The 24,616-nt window shown below is 50.0% G+C and overlaps 1 protein-coding gene across 1 annotated transcript in view; it reads left to right on the top strand.

Annotated features, from left to right (window-relative positions):
- Positions 1-24,616, top strand: part of KSR2 (kinase suppressor of ras 2) — a 325,968-nt gene that overhangs the window by 263,088 nt on the left and 38,264 nt on the right. Inside the window, exons 11-12 of the mRNA XM_049619270.1 lie at positions 1,324-1,372; positions 3,293-3,660. Of these exons, the coding sequence (XP_049475227.1) occupies positions 1,324-1,372; positions 3,293-3,660 (417 nt within the window). The remainder of the gene's footprint in view (positions 1-1,323; positions 1,373-3,292; positions 3,661-24,616) is intronic.

Below are 24,616 nucleotides of genomic sequence, written 5' to 3' on the forward strand. Positions count from 1 at the left end.
GCGCCCACGCTCAGAACAGCTGCAGCTCACGAGCTCAAGACTGCATCACACTCGCGCATGGACCCAAGCATACGCGTGCACGTGCTCCCACCTGTGTCTTCCAGTCCTTCCAGACACGGTTTTGTTCGTTCTCACTCCACGCATCCCGGTTCACCGTGATTGGCAACATCCAGCCAACTCAAACACTGCGAGTTCTCAAAAACACATCCCATAATCTCTCCGGGGAATTTCCATCATGCTCCATCTATTCAGTTCATGCCTGACTTTTGGCCCGTGTCACTTTCAGCCTCCCTGCACGATATCTCCATACTTGCTTTCGTCCCTTCGGTAGTAACATAATAGTCCCCAAAGTCAGGAGCCACGCAGGTTTCGACTCTGTATCCCTCGGAGGGCCTCGCCCCGTTCCTGACACATGCAGGTTTCCCCCACTATCCGAAAGTAGAGCATTCCTACAAAACCTTTCATAAGCCAACATGGTGTCATGCGAAGACGCGATTATCATTCATTTATAATGCAAAAATTGGCGGGTGTCCCCAGACCTGAGAACTTTCTCCCTTAGGCTTCTCTGATACCTTAGGACGCATCTTGCTAACGGATGCACAAAATAAATCGAGATAAAGCACAGATGCTCATAGATACTGCTCAAAGGTGTGGAGGCTTGAGGCTGAGATGCTGAGGGTAGGGCCCAGGGAAGGAGCTTGGAGGCATCACTCACACTGCTCAGGGTGCCCACTGCCTCCGTAATGGCTCGCGGCAAAGCAAAAGCTGAAGGCAACTTTCGCTTGTCACCCCTTTCCACAAAAGCAAAAGTCCTCTTGGAATTTCTTTTGGTCAGCAAAACAGACACCAGTGTAGATCTTTCATAAAAGCAAAGCGGCATGGCGCTGACTTTCAAAAAGCAGGGGGCGGGGGGGGGGGGGGTACCTGTAATCCCGAACGCTAAGGTTCTTCCAGAAGATTCCGAACCCGAGTGAACGTTAGAGGTCTCGTTCATTCTTTCCTAGCACACACCCAGAGTTCTGAGGATTCTTCCACCCGTGGCATTAGGCCAGTTTATAAGGAAGCTGCTAGATTAGTGGAAACCAAAGCAAGAAAGAAAAATGAGCCCTGAGCAGCCCAGAAAGTCTGTTGAAAACAGTGTCCTTGTCCTCGCTTCTTCATGGTGAGGTTATGGATTAGTTTCGACGCAAGTGTTGAAGTGGATTTTGAGATGAAGGCTTGATGGCCAGGGCTTCTCGTTCAAGGACTCTTGATACGCGGCTAGACAATACACAGACCTACCTTTTCACGCGAGGGTCACATCTATTTTTCTTTTCTTTAAAGCTTGGAAGGAAATCCATTACTTCAAATTGAACTGGAGCCAACCTCAGAGGTGAGATTTGGAGAGAGTGGCGCACCTGTTTCCCGGGGGTTGCCCAGCGCTTGGCAGAGCCGGTGGATGTCTTTAATGACGCGGAGGGCTTGGGGCGGCGGGCGGTGGGGTGGCCCTGTTTTTGATGGACGTTCTAACAAGCGGGGGCCCCTCCCGGCACCAAGCCTAGTGGGCCGTTATACGGCGCGCATCACGGAAAAGCTAGCTGTGCAGACGTTGGCAAGAGATTTACATTCTTAGCGGAAAAATCGGCCTAGGGCCAGGTGAGTACCAAGGGGGATGTGCCCCACTGCCTTCCAAAGAACACGTGGGAGGAGGCAGAGTCCTGGGGACACCGAGCCTGGCAGGCTTTTGAGAATGGTCTGGGGCTTCTTCTCATCCGCCAGAACTTCTGGAGGAATAAACGAAGTGTCCTGGGTAAGAACCATGGACTCCTCAGCCCTGCGGGTGTGCCCCGAACTGAAAGGAATAGAGCCAGGGTTTCCAGAGAAAACCAGGTCCTTTCGGCAGGTATTGTGGTCCTTGAAAAATTATCCCTGGGGAAGCCAGTGTTTCCTGTGTTGTTTCTCCTGAGTGGGCCGTGAGAGGCAAGTTTGCTCAGGTTTGGGCTCGGGAAGACCAGCGGCCAGCCAAAGGGCCACTGCCTCAGGCTGCTTAATCAGCCCCCAAGCCTCTGGGAATCCCCACTGGCTGGGGTGCCTGCTGCTCCCTCACTGGAGCTAAAGAGGCCGTGGGGCAGGACACTCCCAGCCCCCATGCTGGGAAGGTGGGTCCCTGGCCCTTGAGCGGCTAATGATCGGGGTGGTCATGCCTAAGTGTCCGGGGGCCCTGTGGGTGTGCTGGATAAAAATGCGAATTTCTGGCCCTGGCCTGCTGCTTTCTGATTGAGCAGCTCTGGGTGGGGCCCAGGAATCTGCATTTTCCCAGGAAGCCCAGTCGCTGTTGCATACAGGTGGTCAGGTCTGTGCAAGGAACTTAACAGCCTTTCGTGTCATTGGAAACCTCACACCATCCCCAGGGGCAGATTTTATCAGCTCTGCTTTATGACGGGAAAAAGGAAGTCTCAGAGAAGTCCCGTGGCTTGCCCAAAGTCACACAGAGGCCAGATTTCCGCTCATTTCTTCTGATTGTTAAGCCCATCCTATCAGCCAGCCTCTCTGCCCTCGCGGCTGCATAGGAAGCCCAGGTGTCTGGCCCGTGCAGAGTAGCTGTGACCTCTCCCTTTTTCTGACTCATCCATTCCAAATTCCCTGGGGGAAAAAGGCACTCTACATTGAGGAGCGTCACATGTTCTGTGCAGACAGCTGAGGCACACGCAGTTGTGCCTGTTGCCTTTATCACACCCGCGTAAGGAGACAAGCCACAACATCACGGTAGAATAGGAGGGCGTTGGATATTGGGAGTTGAGACACCTGAGATTTAACCCTAGCTCTGCCTGGCTGTGTGATAGAGAGCCGGGCATCTCCCAGGGTGACCAGTCAACTCTGTTTGCTGGGACTGAAGGGCTTCCCGAGGGGACTTTAAGTAATCTCTACACCCAGTGTCGGGCTCCAGCTTACAACCTTGAGATCAAGAATCACATGCTGTACTGACTGAGCCTGTCAGGTGCCCCCACCAAGGGGACTTTCAGTGCCCAGACCAGGAAAGTCCCAGCAAACCGGAATGGGTGGCCCCCTAGCATCTCTCTTCCATGAACCTCAGTTTCCCCCTTAGCACAGGAGCGTGGGATTACCACGATCTCCCTTTCAGCCCCTTCATTGTATACGATTCTAGAAGAGAGTGGCCTGCTCTAATAGGTCTGTGTGCACACCAGCCGAAAATGCACATGGAGACGTGTCCCAGTGGGACCCAGTGGGACCTCGTGGGAAGGCGGGGCAGTGTCGGGAGCCGCTCTGACCGCTCTCCCCTTTCCGCCCACAGAATGAAGAGGGCCACGACGAGGCCGAGGAGTCGGAGGACGATTTTGAGGAGATGAACCTGTCCCTGCTCTCAGCCCGGAGCTTCCCACGCAAGGCCAGCCAGACCAGCATCTTCCTGCAGGAGTGGGACATCCCTTTTGAGCAGCTGGAGATTGGCGAGCTCATTGGAAAGGGCCGCTTCGGGCAGGTGTATCACGGCCGCTGGCATGGCGAGGTGGCCATCCGGCTGATCGACATCGAGAGGGATAATGAGGAACAGCTCAAGGCCTTCAAGCGGGAGGTGATGGCCTACAGGCAGACGCGGCATGAGAACGTGGTGCTCTTCATGGGTGCCTGCATGAGCCCACCCCACCTGGCCATCATCACCAGGTCAGTCCTGCCGGGGATCCCCACCCGTGGGTCCGTCCCCAGAGCTGTGCTTCTGGCAGAGTTGAGAAGTGGGGGTTTCCGGTTGACTCGTCGTTCCGGTGAATGGAGCGTCTCCAGCTCTACCGATTCATAATTGTGTGGTTCTAAGACTTGAGAGTCCAGGAAGTGCTTTTGATGGTAAAACTCTTTGGCAGAGCGGGGCCACGGGGAGAGCACTGAACGGAAGTTAGGAAAGTTGGTTCTAGATGCCCCCCCCACCCCGTGCCCCAAGTATTTGTGAAACGATATCGCTGAGACTCACTGTCTCCACGTGTAAATTGAACGGATTGGGCTAAATCGGAAATCGGCAGACTTTTTCTGTAAAGGGCCCAGTAGAGAATAGTTGTGGCTTTATGGGCCAGACCGTTTCTGTAGCAACTGCTGCACTCTGCCACTGTGGTGGGAAAGGAGCCCCAGACAAGATGTAAGTGGATGTATGTGGCCGGGTGCCAATAAAACTTTACTTACAAAAGCGAGCAACGTGCTGGTTTTGGCCCTCGGTCCCTGCTGTGCCGATTCTGGACTACGATTCTGACAGCTGTTACTCTGGCTTTCGTTAAAGCAGCGGATGACATGTGGAGAGCTTTACCATTGCTATCTTAAATATCCAGGGTCCGTGGTCAATACGTGCACAGCAGGGGTAATTAACAGAGAACTGACATTAAGAAAACGTCAAATGATAGCAACTTTCCTGCACTTGCTGTCTAACCTCACCCAGTGACATGGGGCATTGGAAAAAAAAAATAGCTTTGCTTTCAGTCGAACAGCTGTGAAACTATCCTTTGGTGTGTGTTTCACCTCTGGCTGCTGTTCTCCCGTTGCATCAGGACTGGCCACAGCAGTGCTGTTCTTGGTATGGCCTGTGATGCCAGGAGTCACTTAGGAGCTGTCTGCTTCCCATTCTCAGCTCAAGCGATAAGATCTCAAACACGCAAGCCTCTCCTCTAGGCAGGTGCGTAGCAGGAGCTGTGAGCTCAGGGAAGAGCTGGTGTGTTTCGGGTCTGTTCCCTTGTGATACAGAGCATCCTTGAGTCCATTTACAGGATCTCAGTGGTCAGAAGAAAATGGGTTATTGTCTGTCATCATTGATTATGCAGATGATGGATTGACTGGAACCCACGTGTCAGATGGTAAATGTTTTCAAAGGATTGGATTTCAGGAGATGGCTCTTCAGTCCTCCTTAGACCAGGGTAAAAATGGTCGTCCTCCACTCTAAAAAGGACAGAAGAGGCTCTCAAATAACCAGCTCAGATCAGATTTAGGGGCTGAGCTGTTCCCATGAGGTGAGTGTATCAGTAAACTTTTGCTGAGTAACAAATTACCCCCAACACTCAGAGTTTTCCTCTCTTCTATGGACAGTTCTGTGCTGAGCCAGGCCCAGTAGCTGGGCTCTTGGATATGTCTGTGGTCAGCAGGCAGTCAGACAGGGGGCTGGTCCTTCTTGCATGGCCTCATTCACACGTCTGCAGGTTGGCAGGTTATCAGCCGGCATGCCCCGATTCTCTTCCTGATGGTCTCTTTTCCCCCAACAGCTTAGCTTGGGCTCATTCCCATCGTGGTCTCAGGGTTCCAAGTGAAGGAAGAGGTCAGGCCCTGATGGGCAAGGGCCTTTCCCTCCTCTGTCTGTGTTGCATTGGCCGACGTACATTGGCCAAACCAAGTTGCGTGGTCAACCTAGATTCCCAGCACGAAGAAACAGACTCTGCCTCTGCATGGGAGGATTTGCAATGTCACGTTACAGGGACATAGATGCAGGGAGGGGGACAGTTTGTGGCCACTTCTAAAACCTGCCACCACTCCTTTCCTCATCTGTGATCTAGAATGTGTCATTCTTGTGCAGAGCCCTTTACTTGGGGTGCCTGCCGCTGGCCTTCTGCCCCACTGCTCCCACCAGTCCATCACCCCAAATTTCTCTCTGGTCAGCTCCTCACCTTCTGGCTTGTTAACTCCTCTTTTTTACATCCCCAAACTAAAAATTTGAAATCCACTATCTCCTCTCCTTACCTGGCTCTTCTGAGAACCTCTCGCCTCCCGCCCTCTGACTTGCTTGGTGTTATTGGTGGATCCCAGTTCCCCGAGCCTCCCTCACCCCTTTCCCAAGGGCTGGGTAATTGGAAGTGGACAGATTCAGTTAGCAACCATCCTTGAAGAACGAGTGGTCATTATGAAAATGTGTCACTCATCCCGTAAGCCAGCTGCGTTTCTGGCCCTTTTCTATTATGTACAAACTCTGTGCCCCCCCCCCTCCCCCCCTCCCCGAGCGCCATAACTGCCTGCAGATTTCGCAAATAGCGCAGCCTTTTCCTGGCACCGTGATAAAGACTCTGCAGCTTTGGGACATGTAATTGGTCTCTGAAGTGTTTTGGTATTTTGCGTGAAGAAGCCAGATGAGCCCCCAAGTGGCATTTATACCATATTATTGTGTCATTACATATTTATCTTAGGGAGGGGCTCTGTGCATCCCTCTCTCCCATTTAGTACCGTCCACTTGTTGACCATCAGGTCTCTTCTCTGAACGTTCAGTTTGAAACCTGGTATTCGAGTAATTGGATTAATCACCTGCATCCGCATAATTGGCTGGCAGAGGTTGATGGTTGGACAATAGCCAACCAACTGGAACAATTTTTGGACCCTGGATTTATTTTACAGAGAACATAAGACCAGATAATTACCTGGCATATTCCGGCTAAATTCACAATGGCGTGTTCTAGCCAATTACTTAGTAATTATCATCGAAGTTAACAAGTATTTCTAAGATTAGCTTCCTTGTAATGCGATGTGTATGGCTCTTGGGGAATGAGTAATAACCAACTAGTTACCCAATTGCTATACCCACAAATACAATTAGCCGCAGGATTGCTAAATCGTTTCACGATTGGGTCATTATGAGATTATTGCTAAAGCTATTGGCAGAATGCGCCATCGCTCATTTTAAAAACTCCAAATGGAATTTGAAAGCCGACAGAGTTGAATGAAAACACCTCCCATCGTTCTGCCTTGCTGCGGCGTTCCCCGGGCCTCAGTGTCCCCATCTGCTGATGAGGAGGTAGACATCGACGCTTGTGGCAGGGTCCCTCCGACTCTGACACAATGCTTTGGTTCTCGGGGGATGGGCTGGTTTGAGAAGCAGCCTGGAACAGCTCTGGAGCAGGGCTTCTGGAAGTATGGTCCACCCGGGTCCCCTGCGTCAGAGCCAGCAAAGGGAAGAAGGTCTTTCAAATGCAGATGCCTGGGTGCTATACTTGTATCAGTTTCCCAGGGACATTGTGATTAGCACATACTTGGTGGCTTAAAATGACACACGTTTAGGGATGCCTGGGTGGCTCAGTGAGTTAAGCATCCTACTCTTGATTTCGGCTCAGGTCATGATCTCAGTTTGTGAGTTTGAGCCCCATGTTGGACTCTGTGCTGAGCCTGGCGTCTGCTTGGGGTTTTCTCTCTCCCTCTGTCTCTGCTCCTCTCTCTTTCTTTCTCTCTCTCTCAAAATCAAATAGACATTTTTAAAAGAACACACACTTATTGTTCTGCAGTTCTGAGATTGGAAATCCAGAGTGGGTCTCTAAAGTGAAGGGCTGTTCTCCTTTCTGGAGGCTCTGGAGTAGAACGTTTCCTTGTCTTTTCCAGCTTCTAGAAACATTCTTTGCATTCTTTGGCTTGTGGCCCCTTCCTCCATCTTCAAAGGCAACATCATAGCCTCTTGCTTCCATGGTCACATAGCCTTCTTCATGGTCACAGGTCTCACTCTTACAAGGACACTCGTGATTGCATTTAGGACACAGCCACCCAGAAACACCTCTCATTTCAAGACTCTCAACTTAAAATTTTGTTAATGTTTATTTATTTTTGAGAAAGAGACAGTGTGTGAGCTGGGGAAGGGACAGAGAGAGAGGGAGACACAGAATCCGAAGCAGGCTCCAGGCTCCCAGCTGTCAGCACAGAGCCCGACGCGGGGCTCAAACCCACGGACCGCGAGATCACAACCTGACCTGAAGTCGGACGCTTAACCAACAGAGCCACTCAGGCACCCCTCAAGACCCTCAATTAAAATCACATCTACAAAGTGCCTTCTGCAATATTGAGGTCACGGTTTCCAGGGATTAGAACCTGGATATCTTCAGGTTCCAGTTTTCAGTCTGTCACATCACCTTGGACCTAGTGAATCAAGTCTGTTTGTAGGTTAAGACTTTCTAACCAAGCCCCCCAGCCCATTCTAATCTAATATTTGGGAACCACACCCTAGGGAGTATTACCAGGGAGTACCTACTGTGTACCCAGCATAGTGCAGAGGGAAATGGAAACAAGGAAGTTTTTGGAAAAAAAAAAAACAAAAACAAAAACAAAAATAGACCAGACAAAATTACGAAATAATCAGGATCTCGGTGGGAAGAAATTTATTTATCCAGTGGTGACAGGAACATGGACCAGCCTACCTCAGTTGGGTGCCATGGAGACAAAACCAAAGCAAAACGCTACTGTTGACGTTGCCAGGAGGGCCTCATTAGGGGGAGCCTGATCCCACTGAACCATCGGGGCCATGTTACAGATGTGGAAACTGAGGCCAAGAGAGGAAAGTGGGGCCAGGGCAAGAGCACAGGTCTCTGTGAATGCACTTCACCGTCTGACAGCTTGCAAACCCCATCGTCCCCCAAAGCTTGTCCATTCATTCATTCAGTCATTCATTCATTCACCAGATACTTAGTAAACACATTACGTAGCAGACACTTCTCTGGATGCTAGGGGATGATGGTGAGCAAGACAGATGTGGCCCTTGTTCTCAGAGTCCTGTCATTCTAGTGGGGGAGACAGACTACTGCTAAGTAGTAATGAGATCGTTTGAGTAGGATCATTTGAGTGTGTTGAAGGAAATAAGCCAGAGCTGTGCCGCAGAGGGACCGGGGGACTGGAGTTATCTTAGGGGTGCATTGTGTGTGGGAGGATCCAGGCAGCCTCTCTGAAGAAGTGACATTTGGGCAGGGACCGGAGTGTGAGGAGCCAGCTGTGCAGACAGGGCAGGGCACACCCAGTGGAGGGAACAGCACATGCAAAGGCCCGGGGGTAGAATGAGCAGGATGTGCTTCAGACTGGAAAGAAGACTGTGGTGGCAGAACATGGTAGAGAAGGACGAGAGGGTAGCAGGTGAGGAAGGAGGCTGGCGGGAGTCAGCCTGGGGCCAGGAGGGGTGCTCACGCCTGGTTGAGGCGGGCACTTTTTAAAATAATACCAATGCCTGCAACAGTTCCTCAGCCTCAGCTCTGTGACATTTATAGGGGTCTGGCCTGTGCGCTGTAGAATGGTTAGCAGGATCCCTGCCCCCTGCCCACGAGATACAATGGTACCAAGTCCCTAGTTGTGAGAACCCGAAATGTCTTCAGATATTGCCAGGTGTCCCCTGGGGCAAAGTCACCCCCCAGTTGACAACCAGTGCCTGAGAGTCTCTGATTTAATTAGTCTGTATAGGCCTGGGGTTTCTGTACAAAACCTCCCCACATGACTCTTTCTGGCGGCTGGGAGACCCCAGCCCCCCCCCCCCCCGCCCTGCCCTGAGACCCTCTCCTGTAACGGCCTGGAACACTGGCGAGAGGTCTGGATTTTATGCTCAGGGAACCAGGCGGGTGGTGGGCCGGGGAAGGGGGAGGGGCGGGCAGGAACTGGTGTCTTCAAGGACAAATAAAACCTGAGAAACTCCCAAAATAGAGGGCGGGGGCCCAAGGGGAGTATTTTGACAGCCGCGGAGGCAACAAAGCTCAAGGAAATGTCAATGTATCGCCCCGGCTTCCCGCTACGGTCAGAGCAGATGACTTCACCAGGCGCCAGCGTTCTTTCCCCGCGGCCCAGCCCGCTGCCCGAGGCCAGACCAGACTGGGAAGCGCTGGGTTGTGAGAAGCTCCGCGTGCTTGGTTGCTGTCTTGAAGGTATGCACCAGCAGCGGGGGGAAGCCACCGCTAGGGAGGGAGAAGCCGCCCCATTCCTCCCAGAAAGGTATCACAATGTCCCAAGGCCCTCATTAGCTCCCGCTGCAGCCCCTCCAGCCCCCTCTCTGGAAAGGAAGAGACGGTGAGCTTCGGGGGGCCGGGCAGAGACTACAGCTCCATCACATGGTTCCTTCCCTTGCACCTGCAGGAGGCACAGCTGATGCTCATGTCTGAAACCATTTCCCTGCTTGAGGGGCATTTATATTTAATGTGGATAAATGCAGAGCACCCAGAGTAAACAAAAAAAAAAGCAGCAGATTCCACCAGCCTTCAGCAAGCGCTTCGCTTCGGGCCAGGCGCGGCGATCTTCTCCCATTTATGATTGTGCCCACTTAACAAGTGGGAAAACTGAGGTCAGACGGGCGCAGGGAGCCCCCTGCCCGGGTCATAGAACAAATAACTGAGAGACCCTGGAACGGAGCAAACGTGTATCTAAACATCAGGCCAGCGTGTTGCTTCTTTGCCCTGCCCTGCATCAGCCAGGGCAAAGGGAGTAGGCAAGAATCTATCGCGGGCGTTCACCACCGCTGATCACGTCACACTTACCTGGGGGACTTGGTAACCGTACGAGAGCGAGGCCACATCTTAGTTCAACGAGCCAAAGCCTCTGTCTTTTTGATTACGTTCTGGAGGACGAGATACACCACGGTTTGAGAGCCACTGGAGTTTTAAACTGGTTTCATTTCTTGTGGCTTTGATTCTGTGTATGTACTGAAATGTCCTGTTAAGTGCTGTGGGGCCACCACACACACACGCACACGCATGCACACACACACACACACACACACACACACACACGTCTTGCACATACGCTCCATGTTACATACTTTCCCTCTCTTGCTCTTCATCTTACAAAACACAGTTACTCACTTGCTTGTTCCCTTCAAAAGACTCATTTTATTAACATCAGCAATTCACAAAGTTCCCATAGCCCATAAGCCCCCCATCGCCCTCCTCCAATCTTTTTCTAGTATCCCCAAATTGTTTAAAGCCATGCTTCATAGTGTGTGGACCCCTGGCTAGCATCACCTGGGGACATTTTAGAAAAGCAAATGTAAGGGGTGCCGGGGTGGCTAATGGTTAAGTGTCCCACTCTTGATTTCGGCTCAGGGTACGATCTCATGTTCAAGCCCTGCTTCGGGCTCCTCGCGGAGTATGGAGCTTGCTTGGGATTCCCTCTCTCTCTCTCTCTCTCTCTCTCTCTCTCTCTCTCTCTCTGCCCCTTTCCTCTGCTTACTATCTTACTCTGCAAGGGGGAAAATTTGTTTAAAAAAAAGAGAGAGAAAGGCAAATGTAAGATAAAGAATCCCCTCCCTCCCAACCGGAAGCTCTGGGGGTGGGTCCAGCTCTCTGGGTGTTAGGAAACCCTTCAGAACCCGCTTCCGTGCACTCGAGCTCAGAGCCATTGCTCTAAAGAAACGGGTTCCCACCTCGTACCCTGAGTGAGCAGACTTTTCTGCTGCCGAGAGCTGCACACCCCATACCTCCTGCACCCTCACCGAGCGATTCTGCCAGGCGGCACTGAGAGGTGAGCAGCTGGGTCCAGAAGAGGTGAGGGCTGGGAATGTCCCAAGGTGAAGACCAGCAGGGGCCTGACAGCCACCGATTAGCTTCAGTGCTAACGTGAGTTCACCGCCTTCCGCAGACACGTACGGGACCCTGGCTGAGTGCCAGACCACATGCTGGGTGCTCAGAACACAGTTCCTAGAGTTCATGCAGAGACTTTCCATTCCAGCTAAGGAGACTGTCAGTAACAAGTGAAACAGACAATGAAGTACAATAATAAAGCATTGCGTTAAGTGTTACGAGGGCCACAAACAGGGAAGGTTCAGAGTGACAGGAGGGGCTCAGAAGAGGTGTCTTAGAGAAGGTGACATTTAATTGAGACCTAATGGTGAGCAGCAGAGAAAGAGCAGTCCAGGCAGTGGTACAGCAGGTGCAAAGGTCCTGAGGTGGGAATGAGATGGGCACGTTTGTGGGCCAGAAGGAAGCAGGATGGTAGGAAAGGGGCTGCGGGGCCTCAAAAGTATGGATAAAGGTGTGGAGTTTATTCTGTTGCATCTGGAAGCCAATGAAAGATTTTAAACCAGAGTCCCTCACACCCCCCCTGGAAATTTCCTGATGGCCTGGCTGCTTGCTGCCTCCTCTTGCACTGAGCTAGTTGGTTGGGTGTATCAGACTCATTTGGTTGAGAGCAGTGACAGCATCAGCCCAGCCCTGAAGGACACACACACAGGAAACAGGACTCTGGGGTGTCCTGACCGTCAGTGCGGTGTTCCCACCTGCGTGGGACTTCAGGAAAGACGCCTGAGCGGTTGCTCTGCATTTGTGAAGTTGAAGATGCTTTCTCCGGGATGCGAGGAGGAGGGAGCAGGACAACAGGGGCATTACGTAAACATCTTATTGGGATACAGGGCTTGGGATGTGCGCCCCAGGAAAGAGAAGGAAGGACAGGATTCCCCCACTGCTTTCAGGAAGATTTTTTTGTTTTAATGTCTCATTGGGCTAGTGTCCTCTGTCCCACCCAGTCGCCGGGTGCCCAGAATCTGAGTACAGTTTTGCGGTCACGTGAGGCTGACTGTATCCCCTATACACACGCGATAACCAGCCGCACCCGTCTCTCGGGGACAAGGTAGTAACGAAATCCCGTGGGGCCTCATTTGCACATCATTCCAAATCCGGTCAATATCAGGAGCTATTTAATAGACGATGTTCAACTCTAGATCAGTTCTTGTTTCTCATGCTTTCAAACATAATAGCTCCAAGCTGCAGTATTTAACAGACAAATGAAGGGCTCTGCCTTCTGCTAAGACACTAGCAGCTCCGTGCCTGAATGAGATCTTGACTTGCTTTTCCTGTAACTCTGTACTTGCGGGCTTTCTGATGTTTTTTTTCCCCTCCGGGCCAGTTTGATTGTCCTAAATATAACATACAGGAGTGGGGGAGGGGGTGCTGAGCACATGGAGACTCTGTCCCCCCTCATCTACTAGAATCGGCTTCCTTTCATGTTCAAAGAGCTGAATTGCTTTCCCTTTATAAAGCACAGCTGAAAAGGTTTTTTGTCTGTGGCTGCCTTTAATTGTGCTAGAATGTAGAGCACCCCGGGACTTTTGTGAAGGGAGCGCTATAAATGCACTGCATCATTATCATTATTATTATTAGCATCATCGCATGTACATTGCATACGCCTGTTGGTAAATGATCACATGACCAGCAGAGGACTTGCCTGGGTGAAGACTTTGCCACTGGCCACCATGTTCCTCGAATCTCAAAGATCCTAAATTAGCGTGCGTGCCATCTGTCATCACTTAACAAGTAACTTGCGTGTCTTACCGCCCGAGTGAAAACTCGTTTGTTAGTGAGAATGCGGATCAGCAAAAAGAAGAACATGAAATTCACCTGTAATGTCTGCAGCCGGAGGCAGTCACATTGGCATTTCGGTGTATATCCTTCCAGGCAGTTCCCTCAGTGTGCGTGCAAACTCAGTTTGTATTTGTCAGAGTAATGGTAGCTGCTGTAACAAATAAGCCTTAAAGCATTAGGCGGCTTTACACAATAGAAGTCCATTTCTTGCTCACAGAATAGTCCAAGGTGGGTGTTCCTGGGCGGTAGGTGGCTTTTCCTTGTGTGTGGGGGGATCCAAGACCAATTCCATCTTTTGGACCCATCCTTAAGGCTCAGGGACCTCTGCCTCAGCTGAGGAAAGAAGAAAATACGTAGAGGTCACATGCATCCTACCCATGCGTCACGGGCTGGCACCGTCCCTTGACCACACCTGGCCGCAGGGGAGGCTGAGGAAGAGCCAGCCAGCTGTATTCCCAGTAGGAAAATGACATGGGTTTTGGTGACGAGCCAGCAGCTCTGTGACACACATTTGTGGATAGATCTTCTACCCACTGAAGACAGACTCACCCAGCAGCACTGGTCTATGACTTGCTTGTTTCACCAAATAGATGTATGAACACTCCCTTTTGGGGGGACTGGAGTCTATTGCAAATTTCTTCACTTTGATGGACCTCTGTTTGTTCACCTGTAAAGTGGGATGACCTTTTTCTCTCTTGCAAGGGAGTGATAAGAATTAGAAATCAGGCTATAGCCCAATGCCTCCTATAAGCAGAGGTGCTCAATACCTTGTGTCTCCCAGTTGCTATAGTAATAATGATGATATTCTAACAATGATGATGGCGATAAGGATAGCAGTAGAAGCAAGTAAGAGTAGCAGTATTTTTTCTCCTTGGCATCCTACAAGCCACAGGTGTTTTGCGTTGATTATAATATCAGATGATACGAGGTGATGGCTGTAGTCTGACCTCTTAGCCTTGTAGCCCAGCTCTGCTCCTGGCTTGTACGTTGGCCATGTTACCTAACTTCTGTAAGTTTCGAGCCATCCGTAAGGAGGTGTTGAGAAAGGAGCTGGATATACTGGTCTCCAGCTCAGATGGAAGGTTGCGGCTGGAAATAACCGTGTGTGAGTCATCTGCATAGAAGTGGTGATTGAAGCCGTAAGCTCCTGTGGAAGCTGAGGCCACCCAGGGAGGAGCAGGAGGTCGCCCAAGGACGGAGCCTGGAGCATTCCAGCGCTGTGTGTCTTGGTGGGGAAGGGTCCCTGTGCACAGGGGACTGAGGAGGCGCAGGCAGGGCTACAGGAAACCAGAAGAGCCTGGGGTCCTGAAGCCAGTCCCAAGCGGTGCCCCACTGCCCACCCCCACCCCCGACAATCCCCTTGTATGACATCACTGTGTTTTATTTTCATTAGAGCGCTTCTCACCATAAGATAATGTTTTGTTCCTCAGTTTGCCTGCTTGCCTTTCATCTGTTTTCCCTACACCCCTTCTCCCAACTTAGAACATAAGCCCCAGGAAAGCAGAATCTCAGCTATTTGACTCACCTCTGTATCCCCAGCCTCTAAAACACGAGTTCCTCCTTAAATACTTGTTGGATGAATGGATAACTGTTTCCAAAAATACATTCACACATATTATCGCGGCCTGATCCTCTAGGCAAGTATAGCAGCAGACAATGAGTGGTACTATTTATTCAGAATCACCGAGAAATGAGTGGGACATAAGTGAAATGTAGTACAAACCGGGTGGGGGGTGTGCCTATAGGACGTGGGAGAATTAACAGGGATGAAAAGAAAGAGATGCCAATTATGCGATGTGAATTATAACAATACAATACAGAGACTGCATGATTAGGGGGTATTGGCCCCAAACATTCATCATATACGAGGTCCTTCCTGGGTGTGATGGTGGGAGTAAGGAAGGGAAGGCGCGACCTCTCCCGTGGAGCTCACAGACAGGTCACTGGATGATTCCCAAACAGTGTCATAATCTCCGCAATAGTACCTAGGGGGTTATGGGGACCCAGAGCTGGCCCCATACCCAACCAAGGAACTGGCCAGATGGACAAGAAGGTGTTGGCATTCTTGGGGCACCCAGGTGGCTCAGTGGGTTAAGCATCCGACTCTTGATTGTGGCTCGGGTCATGATCTCACGGTTTGTGGGTTCGAACCCCGCGTCGGTCTCCATGCTGGCAGTGCGGTGTCTGTTTGGGATTCCCTCTCTCCCTCTCTCTCTGCCCTTCCCCCACTTGTGTGTGCTCACTCTCTCCCTCAAAATAAATAAATAAACTTAAGGATGCCAATACTTTTTTTTTAAACAATAAGAACCATAATGCAAAGGGCTGGATGTGGGAGGGAACAAGACAGGGAAGGGACAGAGGAGTCAGGAGCTGGGGTATAGGGTCCATACGGGTGCTAGCAAGAGATAAGAAGCTAGAGACAGTCTGAAAGGACCTTGTGAGCCAAACTAAGGAATCCAGACTTTTCTCCCAGAGGCAAGGGGAGCCACCCAGAGTTTTAGCCAGAGGAGGGACACAATCTGGTTTGCATTTCAGAAAGACCACTTTGGGGTAATCCCTTTTCTTAGAGGAGCTTGTGGCAGGATTGTTCCTCTATCCCCCACCCCCACTCCCCTCCAAGAATGGTGTGGACAGTTCGTGTTGATTCTCATCAGGCATCAGTGGGAACAAATGCGGGTTTGAATGCCCTAGGTTCTGAAAGATACTTGGCAGGACTCCCTTAGGGGACAGCAACAGCAAGCTGGCAGTCCTTTGGAAACAAAGGCATTTTCAACAGCTTTCACTATTTACCCAAGTTAAAAATAGCCAGCTGCACTCCCATGTTTTGAAGGCAAGTGTGGGCAACATCAGGTCCTTAACATGTGTTCCAGAAACCACAGGGACGGTTTGCTCAGCATTGCTGGCAGGCCGTGGTTAAACAGAGATTTGGGGGCACGGGGGTAGCTTCATGGAGGGAGGCGAGGTTGTAATTAAAAGCTAGCTCCCTGCAATCTGATCAGCCTGCGTGCAGATACTGGTTTTTCTGTCTTTTGAATGAGTTTAACAACCCTCTGAAGGAGGAACTCTTCAACTCCTCCGATTATGGACAAGGAAGCAGATGAAGCAGTGTGCCTAAGGTTATAAAGCTGCGGAGAGGCAGGATTTGAACTCAGGACTGTCTGATGCAGACCAAAGTCCATATCGAACTACCCTCTCCTTTTCTTTCCCTTCCCAGCTGTGCCTAAGTCCGTCACTCTTTTTTTGTTTTAAGTTTATTTATTTACTTTGACAGAGAGCGAGCGAGCTGGGGCGTGGCAGAGAGAGGAGAGGAGAGAGAGAATATCCTAAGTAGGTTCCACGTCCAGCATGGAGCCCAATGCAGAGCTCAAACTCATGACCCATGAGCTGATGATCTGAGCTGAAATTCAGAGTTGGACGCTTAACTGACTGAGCCACCCAGGAGCCCCTTCATCCTTCTTTTTAATGCCCCACGGTTCCCTTAGAACCCTCCCCTGATGATCCTCTCCCCCTAGGTGGGGGAAAACGCTGACCTACCTCTGGGCCAGGTTCATTGTCCAAACCACCAAACACGCCTGGCCTATGACTTGTTGAGTTGGCAGGTGCAAATCGAAACCCTGGCATGTGTCCCTTCCCTCTCCTCGTGGCGGCCTCCAGGCTGGCGTGGGTGGGCAGGGAACGCCAAGTGTCAGACCAGTATGTGTTCACCGCTCTGGGAACTCGCCGGACCCTGGCTTTTGGTCTGATGTATTTCCAAACCGGCCACGGTTGCTTGAGCACTGCTCAGCTTCTGCTTTGTCCCTGCCCTGGTTGTGTTTAAGATAATTAAGCCCATAAATCAAATAATAAATAGCTATTGACTCTTTGTCATGGAGTCTATCGGGATTGATTGACCACTGGGAATACTGCTTTCCTCAATCAATGGGGAGCCAGGGGGATGAATAAATCTTGATAATGACTGGCAAGAGGAAAATCAATAGGTGTATTAAAGTACGCATTGGGAACCTATATCTTTGAATGCAAAATAACAGTTTGTTTTGGCAGAAGAGGGGAAGCAGAGAGGCAGGGAGCATAGACACAGCCAGTATCCCTGGATGCGAGCAAGGTACCTGGCACACCTTAGGTGCCCATTCATTTTTTTTAAATTTTCTTATTTATTTTTTGGTGAACTGCAGAAATCCAGTGAAAGGTCTGCTTTAAAGGGAAACCGTGTTCAGAGTTTACTTGTTTCCATTCTCTGGATGGCGAGTGCCCGGCAATCCCATCTGCCTGTGGGCTGCCTTGCTCTGTTCTGGAAGGAAAGGGAGGAGGGAAGGACTGCACGTGATGGAGAACAGAGACCAGGCTGCTTCAAGGCAGGCGGCACCTGTTGAGAAAGAGATGGCCGAACTCCATCAGGGACAGGGAGCAAAATCCCAAGAGTTTGGTCAGCACGTCTGGTGGGAGGTGCCTCTGAGCCTTTTAAGAGGCGATGTCAAGGTGGCAGTTAGATAGATGGCTGTTCAGGGTGCCGTTCTGGACAGGAGATACAGCACTGGCGGCCACCTGTGCTGGGAGAAATGAGGCGCCATGGGCCTGGGGAGATGGTCTGGGGCAGCGCTTCCCAGAGGGGACCTCCTGGGCGGGGCCTGAATTTGCATGTTTAACTCGTTCCCAGGTGATGCTGATGCTGCAGGTGTGGGAACCCCACTTGGAGAGCCAGTGGTCCCCTGGGGGACAGATTTACGTGAGAAGAAGGCAGAGTGTTCCTGTAAGGAAGCCTGAGAGGGGCCAGGGGTCGAGGAAAACCAGGAGGGGGTGTGATCGTGGAAGCCTAGGGTTCAGCAAGGGAGAGTGGTCAGCAGTTTCGGAAGCCGGTATGGAAAGAACAGGCAAGATGCCGCTGGAAAAGTGTCCCCTGGAGCTCTTGTAGCCTTCACATTTCATCGGCCTGGGGTTTTACACTATTTGCAGACTTCCCTGATAACCTGCCGGTGATGTTTGCCAACCCCACCTGTGCTCTTAGGTGTATACCATGTGAGTTTCCAGCTTAGGGCTAGGGTTCAGGTGGAATGGATCTCTTCGCCCTCTGAACCCGGAGGATGGTGACATTTCAGTGATGCCAGTGACAGTCTCAGAGGGGGCTGGGGCACAGCTGGAAAATCCAGTCCCAGGAAGAGTTGCCAGCAGGAAAGAGCTGCCATTCATCAGAATGGCGGTATGGATTCGCTGAGGCTGGAAATGAATCCACTCCTGGGAGGTGTTCTCTCTGGGCACGGCTTAGTATTGTCTTCAGAACCAGTCATTGATGTTCAGCCATTACGGTCCTTTAAAAGGAAGGAAGGGAAGTCGGTTGCTTGGTTGAATCCTTGTTAATAGGAAAGAGGGCTTTGCTATGAAACGGCACTCCCAGAATTAAGGGTAACATACGTGTTAAGCAACTACCGTATGCAGAGTTCTAGGGACTTTAGAGATACTGCTTCATTAAATTCTTGTCCCCATCTTACAGACTTAGGGAGATGAGATGGCTCATCCAGCTAGTGTGAAGCTGAATCTGGCTATAAAGTTGACCTGTCTGATCCCAGAGCTTGAGCCTTAACCCCACCAGGCTGTACTGTGTCCTCTTAAGAACTGAATTAATTTGTTGTTCAAATGTTCTTTGTGGCTGTCTTCCAGGGCTCTCTGGATGAGTTTCATAGATCACTGTCATGGTCTGGTCACTTCTCTTATCCTTGAGTACAGAATAAATTTCATGAGAATTTTTCCTATATAGAAATTTTAAACTGGAAAAGCAAAGTTCTTGCATGTCAAAGCCAAGCTTCTGTGTATCTCCCAGGGCCTGGCATTGTGGCTCATGAGCAAATACAAGCTGGGGGCGCCTGGGTGGGTCAGTCGGTTGAGCATCAGACTACTGGTTTTGGCTCAGGTCATGATCCTGGGGTCATGGATTTGAGCCCTATATCAGGCTCTGTGTTGAGTGTGGAGCCTGCTTGGGAATCACTCTCCCTCCCTCTGTCCCTCTCCCCTGCTCACTTAGTCTCTCTCTCTCAATCTCTCTCTCTCTCTCTCTCTCTCTCTCTCTTAAGAAAAGAAGAGAAAAGAAAATACGATAGCTGATGCTCACCAAAATAGCCTCTAGAAAAATGTTGGTTTACCAGTTGTCTAGATCTGAGTAGTTATTCTTTCATACAGGTTTGTTGATATAAGTTTTTCTTTTGTATTGGTAGTTATTTAAAGCCTTCATGAGCCTGGGTTTCTACATCTATACAATGGAGAAAATAACAGTCCCTACCTTGTGGGATTATTGTAAGGATTAAGTAAGTTTCTACATACGAGGCACTGAGGCTGTTACACATTGTGAAAATTGATAAAGGAAAGCCTCACCAAAGTGGACTCAGGATGCTGGCAGGGGAGGCTGGAAGGGGGAGCTGTACCACTCAATGTCAATGACAGGAAGAATTGTCAATTACAGACCCCTAACAGAAGTATCTCAACAGGAAAGAATCCTCAATTCCAGGCAGGGAAAAGATGTACGTTGCTTCTCCTACAAGATCCACTACCCCTGGAACTCAGCTGATGAGAAACTGTCATCACCCTGAGCTTTTTTTTTTCCTGTGAACTTTCCTTTCCAAACAGTCCCTCCCAACTTCCTCTTCCTTCTCCATAAAATAATGTGCCTCTCTCTTGTTTGTTGGACTTGGCCTATGATTTTACCATCGTTGGCTTATATGGGATTGCCATTCTCTGCTGTTCTCAGATAAACCTGTGTCTGCTCGTAAAATAACATTTTTATTTTTAAGGTTAACATCAAGTGCTATGTAAGTACTGGCAATTCTTGTCATTGCAGAGATTGTTGCTAGTAGCCCGGTATCGTGGGTACCCAAGGGAGGTGATGTAAATACAGTGCTATCCTGTACTGCAGTAGGAAGAACATTGGATATGGAGTGAGGAGCCCTGGATGAATATTCTAGCTTGGTCACATGCTGGCTGTGTGACCTTGGACAAATCACTTCACCTCTCTGAGCCTCCGTGTCTTCATCTATAAAGTGGGGATAACAATGTATGTTTCCCTGGGTGGCTAGGAGGAGGAAATGGAATGGCAAGACTGAAAACCCATCATAAAATGACCAGGACTAGAGAAATGTGGGATAACTTAAAAAAATCACATAATAATAATAATAGAAGTTTACAAAGCATTGACAGCATGTGTGGTGTTACTCTAAGCACTTTGACCTTTTCCCGGCTACCGGGTGAGGTTGGTACTTTTGAACTGGTGGAGCTGGGATCTGAACTCCTGTCTGCTGTTGTCAAAGCAGGTATACATAAACACTTTGTTGGTGAGGAGAATTTTCTTGTTGAATTGGCAGGTGGCAGGGACCCGAGTTTAAAGTTGGGACTGCAGCCGAGGGATGCGGCAAACAGTTTCCCCTTCTTGGGGCTCCGGCCCTTCAGTGGTCTCCTGGGCAGTGACCGTCCCTGTGCCATGACCGACTGATGAGAAGCAGGGCCACCTCTCCCCAGCTGTCATCTCCTTTCGACAAAAACAGAGAGTCTTGTGGCTGAGAAGTTGTTCTTGCCTTTAATCAAAGGTTCTGTCTCCCAGTCCTCTTCAAAAGAGGATTCTGTTTCTTCTAGGTGTTCAAAAGACCCAAAAGAGCGCACCGAGCAGGGAACAGACCAAGTATCTTCAAAGGCGAGGAAGGGGTCCCAGCCATCTTCAGAATTTCCGCAGCTGAGGCCCGTCCCTCCAAGGTAGTTATTAGAGCAGCCTTTCGGGACTTTCCGGGCACAGATCAAGGATTCTCGGTGGACTTGTCTGGAGTGTCTGTAGACCAGTGAGACCTGTCCTGGCATCTCAGTCACCCGGGTCTGATCTCTCTCTGTGCAACAAGGGCTCCCTTTGACAGGCTCTCAGAAACAGAGATGCTGTGCCTTCACCCAGTGGATTATTATTCTTTCTTGTTAATAAACCTCTGTTTCTCAGGCTCAGCTGGCCTTACAGCCCTTCCTCCTGTAGGAACTCTGCCTTCTATGGCTGTCCTGCCCTGCTCTTCCTCTCCAGCTTTCAGCTTTGGTGCTGAAAAACCCCTGGAGCTTATCTCTCTAGCTGCAGGATATAGAGGTGGAAAACGGGTGCTGTTTACAGGGCGTCTGGAGGGATGGGCCTTCTATCATCACATGCTGAATATGACATCGAAAGGACATGGGAAGGAAGGAGCCAGGAGTTCAAGTACTACTTCTGCTGTGACCTTAGACAACCCTTTAATCTGTTTGGCTCTCAGTTTAGTTGTTTGTGGATGATTATAACATTACCTACTTCATCATGATCTGGGTCATTTACTTCCTTGACAGCCTGGTTGGCCTAAACTGAACCCTTAAGAGTGAATGACCACTCGTCCATCCATTTGTTCGTCCATCCACCCATCCATCCATCCATCCATCGTCCATCCATCTTCTCACCAATTCATCCATCCATATCCTACCTCCTACCCCACTTTACAGATGTACCCACACAACATCCACCACCCCACCTTCTCCCCACTCATCTCACATTCACCTGTCTTTCCCATCCATCCATCCAACATCCACCAGCTCAAGTACCCCTCCTACTACTAACTCATCCTCCCACCTGCCACCCACCCATGTGCCCATCCACCCAGTCACATAAAGATCTAGCCGTCTAGACATTCAGCAAATAGTCGAGACCCCATTAGGCGCTGATAGGTGCTGGAAATGAGCAATGTGGAGCTTTCCTTCTGAGACCTGATGGAGTCAGACAGCGTGTCATAATTAAAGCCAGCTCCTTGTAGCAAAGCAAGATGACAGAGCCGGGTGGGGAAACATCCCTAGATGGGAATTGCCGGAGACTGGACTTCCATGGTGTCACATTCCCAGATATGAAAAGAAAATGGACCGCCCAAACAAACAAACAAAAAAAAACCAGGCAGCAAGGCTAGAAGTCTCAGAATCATCTCTGCCTCCTGTTTTCTTGCCTTTGGTGCTAATTTTTATGGAATTCTATGCTGATGAGCATGGAAGCTGAGACCCTGGAAATACATGGAGGAAGAGAGGGCGATTTAGAGCAGCGGGGGTTGGGGGAGAAGGTGCCAATTTAGTAGGCTCGGAGGTGGCTCAGTACATTTTCCAAAGGTTGGCGGTGGTGAAGGGAACCAAATGCAGGGCTGTTCCCTGCCTACTTTACACACCATTAACTCTCAACTTGTAATAATTTATCAGTGGCAGGCTGGAGTTTACTTATTCATTATTTGTAGAGAAAGAGTTTGCGAAGCAAATCAGTTCAAACAAGATCACAGGGGGGTAGATTTAACCCACTCAAGAAAACCAACCAGAGGAAATGCCTCAGCACAATCATTGTCTCCAGGCCAAGCTGCTGGGGACAGACGGGTACCCGCTGGCCTTAATGGTTCCTGCCTTGCAATTCCAGAAACGTTCACTTTATCTCTAAGTGGCCTCTCTCTAAGGAACCTATCTCCCCGCGCCTTCCCTGCCCCATCCAGTCCAGATTTGACAGTTGGCTCTGTGTTGCCCTTTCAGTCTGGCAGTAAAAGCCTTCAGTCAACCCTAGTAAGAGAATATCTTTGGGGTCAAGTGTCAAAACCAGGTCCCTTGAGCTCCTTCCCCTTGTGACATGAATGGCCATAGCTTTCTTTAAATGTCTTAAAGACCTCTGGTCCTTTCGTTTAAGGACGGCCTCTTAGACTTGATGTCGGGACACCTGGTTTCCCATCTGGATGCTGGATGGTGCTGGACCCTCTGCTTCCTCATCTGTAGAATGGGCACGCTGACCCCTATCCCACTAGAAAGATGAGAGTGTTTTGTAAACAAAAAAAATTCAAAACAGATGTGAAGGGACAGATAGTTTTTCAGATGGATGGCAATGACAGTGAGGGTTTTTTTTCCTTTATTGAGTCAAAATGAGGGGTTTCAGTTTTCCTCATAATTCTGAACCTTGGTTAACATTAGGATTACATGGGGAGCTTTATAAAAAAAAATTTTTTTTAATTTTTTTTTAACGTTTTTATTTATTTTTGAGACAGAGAGAGACAGAGCATGAACAGGGGAGGGTCAGAGAGAGAGGGAGACACAGAATCTGAAACAGGCTCCAGGCTCTGAGCAGTCAGCACAGAGCCCGACGCGGGGCTCGAACTCACATACCGCGAGATCGTGACCTGAGCCGAAGTCGGACGCTTAACCGACTGAGCCACCCAGGCGCCCCTATAAAAAATTTTTTTAATGTTTGTTTATTTTGAGAGAGAGAGAGCAAGCACACGGGAGTGGGGGAGAGGCAGAGAGAGAGAGAGAGAGAGAGAGAGAGAGGAAGAGAGAGAGAGAGAGGAAGAGAGAGAATCCCAAGCAGGCCCCATGTTCTGAGCGGAGCCCAGCATAGGGCTTGATCTCTTGACGGTGAGATCATGACCTGAGCCGAGATCAAAAGTCAGACGTTCAACCGACTAAGCTACCCGGGCGCCCCAAATTGGGGAGCTTTTTTAAATCTAAGTTTTAATGAGTGATGGCAGGACTCCACCCCCAAAAGGTCCTGATCCACATTTTCTGTGGCGTCATTTCATTCAACCTCTCCAGGTAATTCTGTCACGGACCAGGATTAGGAAGCACTGTACAGTTCCCAAATGAGCCACGTCAGACTTCTCCCCCTGTCCCTAAATCAGGAGAGCGTCGTGACAGGGACCTTGGAGTCTTGACTTCCTGGCTGCTATATTCATTCCCTCAAAAGGGCAGACCATGTCTTAGTTATCAGAGTCACCGAGAAGAATAAATGTGCCAGCACAGCTAAAGTACATTTCTTTGATGGCTACAGCACAGTTTGGGCTTGATAATTGGTAGCTAACATCACTGTTGTTACTTGTTAGGGGTTGGCTAATAAAATGCCAGCTGCCAGTGGCATTTGGGGTTCCCTGAGACGAAGTTAAGGGACAAAATTCAGTTTCCAAAGAGCAGCCGAAGCTTCTTCCCAGAAGACTGGGAAGAACAATAGCAACGAGAGTTACAATTGGTTGAGCGCTTGCTGGGTACCAGAGCTCCTGCTAAACCCTTTACTTGAACGGATGATTTGGGGCCATCTTATAGCTCCCCTGCTGAAGTAGGTGTGACTGTCAGTCCCATTTTACAGATGAAAGACCCAAGATGAAGACGTCTAAGGAGGAGGCAGGAAGGCTGGGAGTCGAGCCCGCAGCCTGTGCACTGTGACTTGGGGAGGAGACAGGCAGTGAGCATGGCGGTCCTACGCTGGATGGTTAGGCATGTGCCTGGGATCCTTCAGGTTCTGCCGAAGCAAAGAGACCATTCTCATGCCTTGTCTTTTCAAGAGCATCTGTAGAGACCTGGGTTCTAGTCCAGGCTCCCCGACTTAGTGCTGAATGTGCTCAGGCAGTCTCTTCCCTTCTCTGAGCCTCAGTCTCCTCCCTGTAAAATGGGGCTGATGAGCATACACAGGATCATGTGGAAGATCCAAGGTGGTGATGCCAGTGAAGGTTGTAGAACAGTGCGCGTGGGGAGTGCTGATTAAAGCTGGTGATTATTTCTGCCATACTGTTTTTCGTGGGGATTGCACAGACCCGGAACTTCTC

Source organism: Panthera uncia (genome assembly GCF_023721935.1).
Source record: "Panthera uncia isolate 11264 chromosome D3 unlocalized genomic scaffold, Puncia_PCG_1.0 HiC_scaffold_8, whole genome shotgun sequence".
Taxonomy (NCBI): Eukaryota; Metazoa; Chordata; class Mammalia; order Carnivora; family Felidae; genus Panthera; species Panthera uncia.